Genomic DNA, 14,931 nt, shown 5'->3' with positions numbered 1-14,931 from the left:
TTTGTACAAATCCTGTAACAATCAACACCCTAAAAACGTGGCGAATTGTCCGCCGTCTTGAGGGAAGATCGAGAATAACATCAACCTTTACCCCTATAATGAATAACCCTGCTTTCCCTCCGGGTTCCTCGGACCCCGGCTTTCAACGATGGTCTGATAAGAATATTAAGTCTCTTGGTGACCTTTTCTCGGGTGGTGAACTCATGTCGTTTGAACAACTTACCAACAGTTACGGCTTGCCTAGACAGGATTTCTTTCGTTTTTTGCAAATACGACACTATATCACTCACAGTACAACCCTTGCTGAGCACCCTGAAGTATCTGATGTTGAGAAAATTTTGTTTAGGCAACAGCTGAAGGTGTCTCTGAGTTCATTTTATCATGTGCTTAATGCTTTGACTACCACTGATGCGCAGGGGATTAGAGGTGTGTGGGAGAAGGAACTGTCGGTAACCATAGATGAAGATAAGTGGGATACCGTTTGGTCTCTCGCAAAAAGGATTTAAATTTGTACTCGGACAAGAGCAATCCAATTTAAGATTTTACACAGATTGCACGTATCCCCTCACCGCAGACACCTCTTCAACCGCTCTCTTTCCCCTGTGTGTCTTAAGTGCAAAACTGATGTAGGGACTTTAACTCACTGTTTTTGGTCCTGTTACAAGCTTCAAGAATACTGGGCTGACATTACAGGTGAACTGGGGAAAATCTTCCACGTTGATATAGAGATGGACCCTTTATCCCTGATTCTAGGTCTTCCAAGTGACCGCCTAAAAGCGGCGGCCAACAAAAGATTGTATAACACTCTAACATTTGCAGCCAGGAAAAATATCCTCTTACAATGGATCAACGATAGGACTCCCACTGTCTGTGGCTGGCGCAAAATAATTTTCGAACTGATTCCTCTGGAATACCTCACACACGTTATACACCACAGTGTGGGTCAGTTCTACGGGATGTGGCACCCCTTTTTGGACTATATTGGACCGGACCTTTCCGCTATCTTATTCAAAGGACTACTACGCACGTGATCATCACCCGGGCGCTGTAAGACTGACTCACCACCTCTTGTATGTTATATTTTGTATTTTGTATCTTGTATTATGCCTTATTTAAGAGCTGTTGTGTACGTTTTGTGTTTGTACTGTTTTGTTGTTCTGTGTCTAATGTCGAGACACTGTGCTGTTAAAGGAAAATCTGCAATAAAAACAATGATGAAAAAAAAAAAATTAAGCATTTATATGATTATTTTGATAAATTGCTGTGATTCAGTCTGAAACCTAATTTGAGTCTATTCAGAAAACAGGACATTTCTAATTCACCTCAGACTTTTGAGCTGTAGTCTACATTGTAATTATAGTGTATGGTTATTGATTAGAACAGATGATATGAGACTATCAGGAGAGACTGTTAACAAGTTATGAGCTGTCTTGATGCAGAGAAAGTGGAGTTTGTCATCCTCGTGCTGCTGCCAAGATAGGCAGCTGGTAGGATTGAATGATGCTCTGGCTCTGTGCTCAAGTTCAGACATAGGCTTTAAGCAACCATGAGCCACTGATAAGCGTGATAGATTAATAAGCATGTATAAAGTGGACTTGTTAAACTGCTCTGATAGGAGAAAGTCAATGAGCACGCAATAAAGTGGACTTGTTAGGGACAGTTTACCATCAGCCTTGCTAAAGTTTAACTTCATTTAAAGACAGACTTTAAAGAAAATTCTTATTTGAAACTGGTGATAAAATCCAGGTCAGATACAGTTACATACAAGCATACAGTACACACTACTGCTCAAAGGTTGGAGGTCAGAAAAGTCCCTGATTTTAATAGAAAATTGGCTTTAATGTAACATCACATGAAGGTTATCAGTAATGTTTCACAGCTTTAATCAAATCATTCATCATCCATAAGCTGTGATGGAAAAATGTCTGCAAGCGTGCAGGAGCCCATTTTTAGAGACAATCACTCCTGTGTTATAATGTTCATTGAGGTTTATCAGGTCAGATGACCAATAGATGATAAGAAATATAATCTTACTAATTATTAGAGTTGAAAAGTACTTTGCTAAGCAAAATTAAATGAGGTTCAGTTGGAGCTTGAAATTAACATAAAAGGTTCAGTTGGTGATGCATGTAAGTTTCACACAGTAGAAATGTGTATTTATCTTTTATATTGGTTTTATTCTGATTTTAGTGTTTATTTGTGAGTGTAGTTTTTATTTGCATGATTTTATGCTGTTTTTGTCACATGTTTTTAGTGTGTTATTTTACATTTGCTGGGCATGGGAGAAATTAGCTGATAGTGATCCACTGCTGAGGTATGGGTGTGTCCAGAGGTGTCCTATCAGCTGTTTATAGGACTTATGAAAAGGAAGCAAGCTGAGCAGTGGAAGCGGAGAGGCCCCAGATAGGAAGAGGAACGCAGGAAGGCCAAGTCGAAAAGAAGGATCCGCTGCGTGACTGGAGACTGACCGGTCAGCGTGATGTGGCGACCCAGTCCCGACAGCAGGAACGGCGACAGTAGGAGACAACGCGTGTGACTGACAGCAGGGTAGATGTATACCACTGCCTGCATTTGTCAGTAGTGTCTCACTGTTGTTCACTGGGTGCAGCCGTGTTGGGAGAGGGTCTCCATGGCTGTAAGCCAGGGCAGCTTCCGGGATGATGGTTCTGGCTCCTATTTGTTTTTACTTACAGGGCGATGACGTTTCATTTTCTTACCCCACCCCCAACCAGTCGAGGCAGACGGCTGCCCCTCCCTGAGCCTGGTTCTGCCGAAAATGGAGTTCTTCCTTCCCACTGTTGCCAAGTGCTTCGTCATAGGGGATCATTTGATTGTCGGGGCTTTCTCTGTATTATTGCACAACCTTTATCTTACCATATATTGCAAGTTTATATGTTGTGAATTGGCTTAATGTAAATCAAATTGAACTGCATTCAATTAAAACTAAATATAACTTGTAATCAAATCTATTCAAATGTAAAGTCATCTCACTCAATTTGGACAACTAGCACTGAAAAATACACTGACATCCTCTGTTTCCCAATTAGCAGACCAGAGGTTGCTGTTTTATTCATGACTCAATACTTGAATGGTTTTATCCTGTTTATAAATAAACAAAAATGACATTGCTTCATTGTATGATTAATTCTTTGTCTGTGTCAGTACTTGATACATACACATGTATACAATAATTCTAGTTGCCATAGTCTCCGGAGATCCTATGCTCCGTTATCTCATACTTTTCTTCACTGTTTATCTCATTCTGCCCAATAAAATGTAATATTTTTTGTAAACAATGACTTGTTTTATGCCATAAAAAAAAAAAAAAAAAAAAAAAAAAACAACTTTACGTACTTTACGTACTTTAAAAGAAAAAAAATTACATAATGAAGTAACAACTTCCTGGGCATTATCACCACTTTGCATTATACAAATCAAGTAAACAAATACAGGGCTATTTATCATATAACTAACTTTTGGGTATGTGGGATAAAAGGATAGGAGCTTCAAATGATGTGCCTCCATAATTATTCTAGAGTCTTTACCTTACAGTGTTCAGCGACTGCTGTGATTTGGTGCTACATACATAAACTTGAAGTGAATTAATCCACAGGAGATCACAGGAAGATGACAGCAAACATCAGAAGATCTTATTGTGCGCCACAGTAAAAGGGTGGTTTCTTGGGACTAAAGCACATAATAAACTACAGCAGAAGCTCACATAAAGCAGGAAATAAGCAGGCACCACTTCATCTGCTAATGCACGTTTTGCACTTTTATTGTTGCCTCATTCACTAACAGTTCAATGGTGCAAGATTACCATACACAGAATTAGGATATCTGCATGACACATCTATGCTATACAGCGAATGGATTATAATTATTACAAATACAGTAAACATATTTACATTTTAGTTCAAGCTCCATACAACACAGATATTTACAAAGTAAGTATGAAAATGAAACCGGTCTGACAAATAATGTACAGCGTTAATGATGTTTTTGTTTTTTTTTCCTTTTCTTTTGGTGAACAAATCTGAAAGGGCGCGGGGTTAACTGATATTAATTGTCAGAGGGGGAAGGTGGAAAATATCATGGCTAGTTTTGTTTGAAAGGCATCAACGGAAAAACAAACACACACAGAAAAAAGTGATGAGGTGAAGAAAGACACAATAAGTGTGCTGTCGTTTTAGATGTCACAAGCTACTTTGTATAGTCCTATATCCCTGATATTAGAAAAAATAAAAATGAGTTAAAATACACCTTTATTTTGATAGAGTTCAGATGGATGCCTAGTATGACTAATGAGTAGATATCCTCCAAAAAAAACCCCAAAAAACCCAACAGACTTCTAATTCACTCAAACTGCTTTCTAATAAAGAGGAAGCACTAATGTAACTCATCTCCTCAGTCGAGGTGCAGGGGTTACATTTTAGGTCTCCTTTTCCTTTTCCCCCCCTCTCTTACATTCAAACCCTCTCCCAGTTCACACTAGAACAGGCCGCCACACCATCATTTGGTTTAATATGAGTGGAACAACTAAACCGCACAGACTTTATTTGATCAGTTAGTTGAACCTTTTATTAATATGTGCAAAGAGCTGCAAACTAATATATATACATTACAAACAATAAATACACAATCCAAAATAAAAACACCTCTGCAAATGAAGTGAAAACGTTTGCTCTTGCAGCGCTTCGCATCAACATGTATATGAGGTACATTGCACTTTTGAGATTTAATCTGTGCATAGGTGCATCTTTGATGTGCAGCTCAGAGATCCACAATCCAGCACGTTTCTGTTTCTCTGACCGTCAGGCTGGCTGACCCGAGGTCACGTCAGCGCTTTATTTTTTTATCTATATGTAACAGACAGTTGGTAGCTCTCCTTCCACGCATTTCATACGACACAGCAGGCAGACTGCTGGTTGGTTGACCAGAGTTTTTCAATGCCTGTCTGCATTAACACATCTCGAGAGGCGTAGGCGCCAAAAAGTGAATCCGGAGCCGAATGTAGCAGCTGCAGCACGGCACACAGAGCAAATATTTTCATAGGGTAGTATCAGAAATAAGACCTTTGAATATGTAGTCCCTTTAACTTCTTTCCTTCTATTAAACCCTTTGAGAAACAGCTATCCAGTGTACTCCTGATATGTGCTCTTATCATTTGTTCCTGATGATCAAATACAATCCTGGACTCAACATATGTGGCTGTGTCTCTGTCCTTGCTATAGATATGTGTTAATGTGCAAAATAAGGTTAAAAAAAATTAAGAAATAAATGCTCTCCGTTACATTTCATAAAAACCTTCATTGTGGAATGATTAAAAGCGTAAGAAAAAAAAATAACAATGTTAAAATAAAAAAAATATATGAACACAATGAGAGTTAGATGAGGTTTTGATTCAAGAATAAGAATAGAAAAATGAACACATGGTTCCCTGTGGTGCTGCTGAACACGAGTACTTCACTTCAGAGATTTCAGCCGACACTGGTGTGACAGCGAGGGGAGTCATGGGACTACATCGTAATCTGTCTTGCGGGCCATTTAAAAGCAGCTTTGCTGGCTAACCACTGGCGTCAAAGCAAAAAAACTAAAGAAACATTGCACCTTCATTCTTTTTCCTTACTTCCTCCTAAACTTTCCACCGTGTTTTCTTTGCGTCTTTATAACAAGAGTGTAAAGTTAATAGCAGTAAATGTCAAGGCTTTCTGATTCTCAGTGAGATAGAGCGAGCTAGAGGAGCAGAGAGGAATGTGTTAAATGAGGGTTAACTACCACACCGATCCCAGAACAGACCGCATGTACAAATCAAGGTCTCCCTCTAGTTTGTTTTCATCCTCCTAGTCCTCCTCCTCGTCTCCTTGTAACCCTGTTTTTATTTCTTGGGATGAAAAAGCAAAAAGGGGCCTGAATCTACTCCTGCAGGAACAATCGGTCATTGTTTTTGTTTTTTAAACTGCTGAGATATGAAGCGATCCTCGCTTGTTTTTCTCTAGTTAGTCTGCAGTTTTTATGTTAACACAAATGCATAAGTATTTTACTGACTCACTAACTGACACTGGCACTATCGGGGGTTTAGAGGCGGCGTATGTACACAGATTGAGGAGGATCTAAGTATGACGTGGATGACAGTGGAAATCCGGTGTGGCCCTCCTGTCAAATTTCATTCCCACTTTGAGTTTTTGTTTCAGAGACGGTTCAGCCTGATGCAAATCTCACTGCGAGAAGAAAAATACCCTATAAATCTATTAGCAGCTATAGTTTAGGTAGCAGAGCATAAACTAACACGTCACTTGGAGAGATCTGTAGATTTTTCCTTCATGGTTTCAAATGTAAGCTGGCTGATTTGGTAAATTTTTGTTTTTTGTTTTAAACTGAGCAAACCTCCTGAGGACTGCTGCAGGTATCATGCAAGCATTTTAATTTAATAAAAAACCAACAACAAAAAAACCCCAAAATAGAATGAAACTCATTTTAAGGAGACAAATAACACTGATAGAGACATTTTTTTTGTACAGATGATTGGCAAACGGAAAGTTTCTAAAGAGTCGTGCACACACAAGTAGACTACTACAACATGCTACTTAGTTAGGGGAGTTTGGGAATGACAACGAAGCGGAACAAAATTAGACCCAAACATTGTCATCGAAACAAAAACACAAAAAGCTGAGGGGAGGGAATAGAGAGGAGGAAAGCTAAGTTGGCAGCGGGGTTGCTGGAGGGAAGCGGGGAGGCAAAAGTTCTGTGGAACTTAAACGTTTTAGTCGCATGAAAAGAGACTTAAGCCACAAGTCTACTTACAAGAGAAAACCGTCAAGAATCACAATGATTAATAAGTTTTAACACTTGGTATTTTCGGTATTTTCAAAGGCTTTTCAGAAAGGATGGAAGCGGTGGTTTTCCCGCTCCGCCCGCTCAGTTCTTCGTCAGGCCGCTGCGCCGCCTCGCCAGCTTAGATCTGCGGGGAGAGTTTTACGTTGTGAGGAGGAGGGAATGTTTTTGAAGGGTGCAGAAGCTGCACGTTTGACTGTGGTGTAAGAGGAGTGTGTGTGTGTCTGTGTGTGTGTGTACCTTATCGTTCCTGCTAGCAGAGGATTAAAAGCGTACAGCCAGTCGTTCATGTCTTTCTCGTTGTTGGCCTGCAGGAGGATGCCTCGATGTTTTGTGCACACTGCAAATGTGTTGGGCGTCTGAAAAGAAAACATCACATTATATTCATGTTCATTCAAATGATAAATCCCAGTGCATTTGCCATTTCAGCAATCAATGTGTCCAAAACTGAACAACGTGCACCAAAATAATTTGAATAAATTCTCATTAAAGAAAAGCGTGTTACATCCAGCCTTACCTTAAGCATGGCCTGCTGGTCTTCACTGTATTCCACCTGTGCTGTGGAGAGGTTGAGGACGCCTCGCTCCACAGGGTCCTTGTCGCTGTTGTAGATGAAGACGTAGGGCCGGCGAACAACCACAAAATGCTTCACCCATGAGTTAGAGCGAGGCTCCATGAAGCTTAGAAAACCCTTCTTGGACACAACAGATCTGAAAAGAAGAGATTTTATTCATTTATTTATTTTTTAAGAGAGCGCTTGTTTTCTGAGGAAGAAGCAGAGTTGGTTTGTTTCCAGCTGAAATCATCCAGGTTCAGGAATTTGAATCAATCCACATAATTTCTGCTTGAATTGGAGAACATGAGTATCGACTTACATTTGGTCTGTGAGACACATGTCATAGTGACAGTATTTGGGTTAACATGGCATTACTCACCCTGGTCGCATTTCTTCAATATCAGGCACCAAGTTGAGGAACTCGTTCTTTGCAGCCCGCGCAAGGTAGGAGGTCTCCAGAGTGGGAACCATCGGGAAGTTTTCATAGTCTGAGCAGGAGGGACTGGAGGCACGTGAGCTGTTCTCAGGGGTCCTTTAACACAAATCACACCAAGTTAGAATCAAATAGATGACCTGTCAATAACTGTTTGCAGATCGAGGTCAATGTTCCTAAAAATATGTTTACTTCTGGTCCATGGAGCCACAGCGGGAGTCCGACAGAGAGGGGCAGGTAGAGGAAGGGGTGAGGGTGGCACTGCTGAAGCTCGTCACGGATGGATCACGTCCGATCGGTGAGATGTCAGAAAGCTGAAGTGAAACAACAGCAGGATGAGGTAGACGTTAATATATCAACTCAATGATGTGACACAAAAAGGCAATTTTTTTTAACTTCTTTGTATTATTTCTCACCTTGCAGTCACTGATGCTGTTCACCAGTTGGTTGTATTCACTATTGAAGGTGTGTGTCAGAAGGCGCAGGCACTACAACACAACAGGAACAAGACCGATCAGCTCTGAGCAGAGAAGGAAGAAGGCAGCAACAAGAACGCCCACTAAGCTGACGTTTTTCTCACCTTGGTGGCCAGCTCCTTCTCACGATCCACCAGGCTCTCGATGTCGGCGGAATCGTAGCCGCTGCTCTCGCTCGGCGTGATGGCGCTTTCAAAGGTGGTGCTGGAGATCTGAGAGGAGATGGAGGTGGATGTGGACAGAGTGCCGGAGCTCATGCTGGGGGACAGAGACTCGCTCAGGGACTTGGTGGTGGGAGCTGTTCCTACGGGAGCCGCCTCTCCCAGCTTCTCTCTCAGCGCCAGAAGGTGACGGGTCTTTTCCACCTGGATGAAAGATGGGGGCGAATGTGAGGAGGGGAGAAGAGGGGAGGGTTAGTCTTGTAAAGTGTGTACTCTATGAAAAAACTTTTTAGAATAGCACTTTGGTCTTTGAGTTGAAAAGACTTTTTTCCCTCTACGATATTAAACAGAGATTTATTTCTTTATAAATCTTTTAAGGCCCCACCTCCTGCAGCTGCTCCATCTTCTCTAGCTCCCACTGGTGCTCTAGGATGAGGCTATCTCCTCTGGGCCTCCAGCCGGCCAGGTTCTCCTCTCCACGCACGTAAGCCACTGATGTGTCCAGGACCTTCCTCCTCCTCCTCTGCATCCCTGCTCAGGACATGAGCCCTCATTAGGATGAAGCTTTCTGCAGAATTATGATAAAACAGCTGCTGTTCTTTAAACATGTTTCATGTCCGCTCACCTGGGCTTCCAGTGTCAGACATCTTACACAAGCTCAGCTCGTAGATCCCAGTCACTCGGTTGCTATAATGAAGCAGAAGTTATGAACAAGGAAACTTTGTAACAGGGCAGATATCTCTGATTGTGAAACAGAGATGGCCACAGTACAGCAGCCCAGATTTACCAGTCAGGAGTTTTGGAGTATCCAGTCCCAAAGAGGTTCTTGAGAGAACGGGGTGGGGAAATCTTGGCGTCTCGGGAGTAAAAGACCATGCAGATGTCTTTGGTGATAATGGCAGGCTGGATGCAATGGTCCAGCTGCAGAGAGGAGATAAAGGGTGTGTGTTAGACACGATGACATCAAGAGACTTAAAAACACGTACAAACAGGTGCAACACACTGGAGCAGCGGCTGACCTCCAGATACGCAGATAAGGTCATGTAGATCTTCTCTCCATAGGGAGTGACGCGGTTGAGCAGGAGGGAGTTGTGCAGGGAGCTGTCCCACACTGCCTCAAAGCGATAGAAAGTCCTGAAAAAGACAGAAAGAGGAAAAGTTAGCTTGACAGCATTATTTTTTATGAAGTCCTACTTGGTGCTAACATTACAGGGTCTCTGTGTACAGCAGTGTGTCATGTTGTGAGCACAGTTCTGACATATCAGGAAGTGAACACAGTGACTGAAGCGGTGTTCACATTCATCCTTTAATCATGACAAAACGTGAGGAATCGCACTGAGGTGAGACCTTGACAACAGACAAATCAGGAGCCACAGAGTGTCAAGTGTCAGCCGACACCAATCGGGACAATGATAAGAAAGAAATTCATTTACAGACACGTGAAAAAGCAGTCTAAGGTTCTAGATCTAGATTATTACACCACATCATTATTTATTTAAAACCATGCCAAAATGCACAAATGACTATAACCAGGTACATCCTGTGATTCAGCAGCTGATGGAACCAACTTTAACAGCAAAAACTTGAGGTAATCATTTTTTATTAGTGTCTCCCAGCAGTGTGGACGGATTTCTGACCCACTTGTCTTTACAATATTGCTTCGGTTCATTGAAGTTTGCAGAAATGTATTAATGCACAGCTTTCTTAACGTCCCGCCAAAGCATGTCAATCATATTGAAGTCTGGACTTTGAGCCACTGCAGCACCACTCTGTTGTAGCTTTGCTGCTGTCCTTTGGAGTCACTGACCCAACGATGATCTCATTTGACTCTAGAATACTTCATGGCTCACTCAGTGACCTGGACACTTTGCAGGTTCTTTGGCAGCAAGAAAAGCCCAAATAATCATCACCCGTGCAAAACCACTGGTACGAGGTGTTTGTGCTGATATGCTGTGTTTGGTTTTCACCAATCTTGAAGATGTGCATTAGGGCTTAGGTTTTCAACTCTGCAAACTGAACCCATGCTGCCATGTTGTATTTAGAGAGAAAAGTGTTTCTCCTGGAAGCCTTTCCAATCAGGCCATATTTGTTGAGCTTTTTTCTAATTGCACTGCCATGAACTCCAACATTAAGCATGCTAACTGTGGCCTGTAGCGCCTCAAATATCTGTGGTGAAATTTTTGGGACGTCCACTCCTGGGATGAGTCTTTGATTTTTTTTTTTTAAACTTGTGAATAATCTTCCTTGCTGTAAAATGATCGACTTCAAAGCCTTCCCAGATTCATGGGTATCAACAATTGCTTCTCTCCTCCTCAGTATGTCACCACTCTCCTGAATATGCCAGCAAACTGACAGTAGTGGTTACTGATGATCTAGTGCATTTAATTAGCACCTGGCTAATACTGACCCTCTTAAATAATTATGCAAGTAGGCTTGGATGTACTCACCACATCTGAATTTAGGCTCAGTGTTTGTTAAATAAATAATGACGTGGTATAATGTGTTATGTATTGTTGTCCATGTGAGGTTTACCTCATATTAAGACCTACTAAGGACCTGATTGTTTTTAAATTATGTCCTGATACATAAAACCTGAGAGCTCACATAACTGCATATGCTCAGAACATACAGCACACGTGGATACAAATGACTGCCTTGCAGCAGCAATCTTAAGACCATCACTATGAGCTCTATACAAGGTTACACTGTTCCTGTTATTGACAGCAGGGGGCACTATCAGCCACAGACTCAGAGCCAGATATGCTCTGCTGGTGCCTCATTGGCCTCATTGTTACTGAGGTAAGACTCTATAGTGAGAAACAGCTGAGGGGGAAAACACTGATCTGGAAACGTCTGAGTGTTACAGAGGATATGCATAGCACCGTGGTTCAGTGTCACACAATCACAAACAAATACAGAAAAGTACTAAAAACGGTGTTGCCTCCAAAGACTGCTTTTACCGGTTTGGAGCTTAGGAGGCTTAATATTGACAGGCATGAATGAAGACAGATCTTATGCAACACACAAGCACACACAAACTGTGGAGAGCTTATTTCTACGAGTCTATGGGACTAATGAGAAGCATAAAGGTCTTTCAGTGAAGGAGCCTTATGTTCTCTGGTCGCTGGTACCTATCAATATCCTTATCAATAGAAAGCCTGAGCACAATCATGAGTCCAGCCGCGGCAGGAGGAAGAAAGAGAGCGCACAGAAAAAAAAAAGGGAGAGAGAAGCACAAAGAGTCAGGCAACAGAGACAATGAAGCAAAGTAACAGCAGCGAAAATGGAAAAGGTCGTGCAATGACTCCAATGTGGCTTCAGAGAATATACAGACATGGATACATGCATAGATTTTAACTGATAAGGTTACTACAAAGCATCAACAAATGATTTTTTTTACATGGCAGGAACTCAATCATGACAAAAGAACACAGTGTAACAATGTAACACATTGGCTTTTTTTTTTTTAAGAAAAATAAATGTGTTTCATGATAATAACTGAAGAGAATACAAGCAAGAAGGCAACAAGAACCCTTCAAAGATCTGTGAATGGAAACATTTTACACCTTCAAATGTTGTGACTAGTGTGTTCTCACTCAGACTGACTCAGTGTGGGAGTTTCACCTACCTGTTGTTGTTGTGGGATGACTTGATGTTCTTGGCAGAAATGATGTTAAGGGACAGGACAGCATCGGCTGCGCTATCATCCACTTCAGCCTTGTTCCTGATACGACCTGGTGAGGCAGATCCACACAACAGTTATAAGACCTTCTTGTGTTGGAATAGCTCTCAATAGAGAAGCTCAGCCAGCAGGCAGTTTGTCCACTAACAGCTGTTTTATCACAGCATCCAGTACCAACACAATCATACACACTCAAGAGCCCTGTTGGCTTCAGAGTCAGCAGCTGAATGTCTAAAATATGAAATGTAATTATTTGGTCCATCAGCTACAGCTACAGCATGAACTGCTTAAAGTGAGAAGCAGCCTAAAGCCCGACAGATTCATCTTTCCAGACTGAAAATATCTCAGAGAGAACCGAGTGGTGTGTTTTCAGTGTGATCTCACAAAGTCAAATCTCTTTAATGATCTTCTGTCCTGTCTTCCTCTATCAAAAGCACACAAACACTATAAAACATTGTTCCTGTGCTTTGGGTTTTTTGTTTTCTACAGAGAGGTATAGCACAACTAGACCCTAAAGGTAGGCTGCTCACCTACAACCAGCTCACGAACATCTTTCCAATGGAGCTCGCTGCCCTTCTCGTGGATGAGGGTCACTGTGATCCTCCGCTGGATCCCCTGCAGCAAACATAACAGGAGCTCAAGATCACAGTGAGCAGAGCTAGAGCAACATTACGCTTTAAAAGAAGATATTCAACTGTGTATAAAGGAAGCAGTTACCAATGTGTGAATAATAAGAAAAGAACATGTGGATCAATCCTGTACCTGGTGCAGCAGGTAGGTACCATGGCAGGGCAGGCCTCCACTGTGATCCACGATGGCTGGGATGTACCTGTGCATGGAGGGAGGAAGGTCACACAACATCCCAATTTATAATATTCTTTGTGGGGATAATTTTTATTGTTTCTTTAAAGCTTTTGTGGGAATATAACACTCCAGGTGGATACTCACTCTCCAGTGGGCTCCAGCTCGCTGATCTCAAACCAGACCAGCAGGTCGTACTTGCTGACACACTGACCCAGGTTGGATTTGGTGATGGTGTTCAACTTGGTGGCTGGAACTGGCACACACAGACAGAAGCTCAATGTTATCAAGCGGGAATTTGTCTGAATTTCAGAGAAGATGAATAAAAGTCAGGAGTATTTACTACATGCTTTGGGTGACTAAATGGAGGATGGATAGGTGATGTGAAAACACTGCTGACTATTTATACTGAGCCAGTAATCACAGAGGATAGATACTGGAAGCATACTGAAATGTTAGGAGGAAGTAAATCACAGATTACAACACCAGTGGCAGCACCCTGCTGTATCGGGATTACGGTCCTGTTGAAACGGGCTAATCGCTAAAGCTCACAGTTGCATTCGTCTATGCTCAATATGATCGAAAGGAATGTTATTACACTTGAAAACTGCTGTATTTACTCCTTATATGGTGTGAATGATATGTCATTGACCCTGAAGTTGTCTCCTCAGGACAGTTTCTAAGCAACAGGAGGACATCGTGACCGAACTAACCGCACCTGCAGCAAGGTGCAGCACTCATAACAACAGCAGAGCTTTACCGTGCTACTGCCTGCAGCCACAGAGCACTATAAGAGCACAGCACTACTGTAATCACTACAGCACCAGCATCAAATGTCTGGCTCTTTAGCTACAACAGAGTCCACTGTACCAACCATGATGCTTGGGGACAATTAGCACAGGGTCACTGGCCACTGGGAGGAAGGGGAAGTGAGAGAGCTGGTCAGCCTCGTCCTCCAGACTGGCCAGAGCAGAGGACGCCAGGGAGTTGGCGTGCTCGGACAGCGTGTCCAGCACCTTGCCGTTCACATAGCCGCTCACGAGGTAGCGGATCAACTCTATCTTACGGGTATGGTCTGGATGTGCGATATTGATGAACAGTGAGAGAGATTGAAGGGCAAAAGAAGAGGAAGGAGGACAGAGTTGGGTAAGAGGATTATATAAATTGTGAGGGAATGATTGAATAAGAGACAAAAAAAAAAAAAAATCCAAAGGAGGCGAGAAATGACAAGGAAAAAAAAGTGGAAGGACACATGAGGCATGCTTATGTAAGAAAAAAATCAACATAAAATTATTGATGGCAAAGAACACATTGATGTGACATGGAAACACTCACCTGGTTTGGACAGAGGCATGGGAATAGGATAGTATTTCCTGGATGGTGTTGGAGGACTGTTGACATAATAAAAATACCTTTTATTTACATATGCATATAAAATTAGACAATGTGATTAGAATGCAATCGTTTACCCACTTCTAACAAAATCTGCTGCATTAATAAATATGAATTATCACTGCATGACTGGATCTGCTGTTTGACCCCCACCAACCTGATCAGGTCCTGGCCATGGAGGTGCAGCGGGTGCTGCTGGTAGTGGCCGAACACTTCAAACACGACGGGCTTGCTCTTGATGTACTCAATAAAAGACTCTGTAACTTCGACAGAAATCTGCTCCAACAGATAAAAAAAAAGAAAAAGGGTTTGACAAACTGAGTTGGAATAAAATCGTTGAAGCACAGTTAGTGTGTGTAGGTGCAGATGTGTGTGTGCACTCACATTCTGGACGTGGTAAAAGCCCAGAGGAGCTCCTTTGCCAGTGTTTTTCAGAGGCTCGGTGGAAAAAGCCTCATCGTGACGGTGCAAGAAACTGAGGGAAGAAACATAAATGAATGTCAGCGGGTTGCATTTCTTTTTACACGAGATAACGACAGACAGCTGAAAGTCACACTCCAGGATTTAGCTAGAATTTTGAATCCTTGTTCTGAGTA

General features: G+C 42.1%; 1 protein-coding gene across 9 annotated transcripts in view; it reads right to left on the bottom strand.

Annotated features, from left to right (window-relative positions):
- Positions 1 to 3,748: 3,748 nt before the first annotated feature.
- Positions 3,749 to 14,931, bottom strand: part of kif1b (kinesin family member 1B) — a 60,962-nt gene continuing 49,779 nt past the window's right edge. For 8 of the 9 annotated variants that reach the window (XM_084917497.1, XM_084917499.1, XM_084917502.1 and 5 more), the window contains 18 exons: positions 14,720 to 14,810; positions 14,493 to 14,611; positions 14,279 to 14,334; positions 13,091 to 13,199; positions 12,905 to 12,971; positions 12,673 to 12,757; positions 12,089 to 12,194; positions 9,480 to 9,594; positions 9,248 to 9,381; positions 9,086 to 9,147; positions 8,846 to 8,991; positions 8,404 to 8,664; positions 8,240 to 8,311; positions 8,016 to 8,137; positions 7,770 to 7,922; positions 7,352 to 7,544; positions 7,075 to 7,193; positions 3,749 to 6,961 (listed from right to left, as the gene is read on the bottom strand). In XM_084917497.1, coding sequence (XP_084773623.1) covers positions 6,919 to 6,961; positions 7,075 to 7,193; positions 7,352 to 7,544; positions 7,770 to 7,922; positions 8,016 to 8,137; positions 8,240 to 8,311; positions 8,404 to 8,664; positions 8,846 to 8,991; positions 9,086 to 9,147; positions 9,248 to 9,381; positions 9,480 to 9,594; positions 12,089 to 12,194; positions 12,673 to 12,757; positions 12,905 to 12,971; positions 13,091 to 13,199; positions 14,279 to 14,334; positions 14,493 to 14,611; positions 14,720 to 14,810 — 2,053 coding nt within the window. In that variant the 3' untranslated portion in view covers positions 3,749 to 6,918. Of the gene's footprint in view, positions 6,962 to 7,074; positions 7,194 to 7,351; positions 7,545 to 7,769; positions 7,923 to 8,015; positions 8,138 to 8,239; positions 8,312 to 8,403; positions 8,665 to 8,845; positions 8,992 to 9,085; positions 9,148 to 9,247; positions 9,382 to 9,479; positions 9,595 to 11,591; positions 11,619 to 12,088; positions 12,195 to 12,672; positions 12,758 to 12,904; positions 12,972 to 13,090; positions 13,200 to 13,817; positions 14,019 to 14,278; positions 14,335 to 14,492; positions 14,612 to 14,719; positions 14,811 to 14,931 lie in introns of all 9 variants that reach the window. The other variant, XM_084917505.1, reaches the window with a different exon arrangement.

This window comes from Perissodus microlepis, chromosome 20 (assembly GCF_051167445.1).
Source record: "Perissodus microlepis isolate ML-2025 ecotype Zambia chromosome 20, ASM5116744v1, whole genome shotgun sequence".
In the NCBI taxonomy this organism is placed as follows: Eukaryota; Metazoa; Chordata; class Actinopteri; order Cichliformes; family Cichlidae; genus Perissodus; species Perissodus microlepis.
This window is presented reverse-complemented; position numbering and strand designations above follow the sequence as displayed.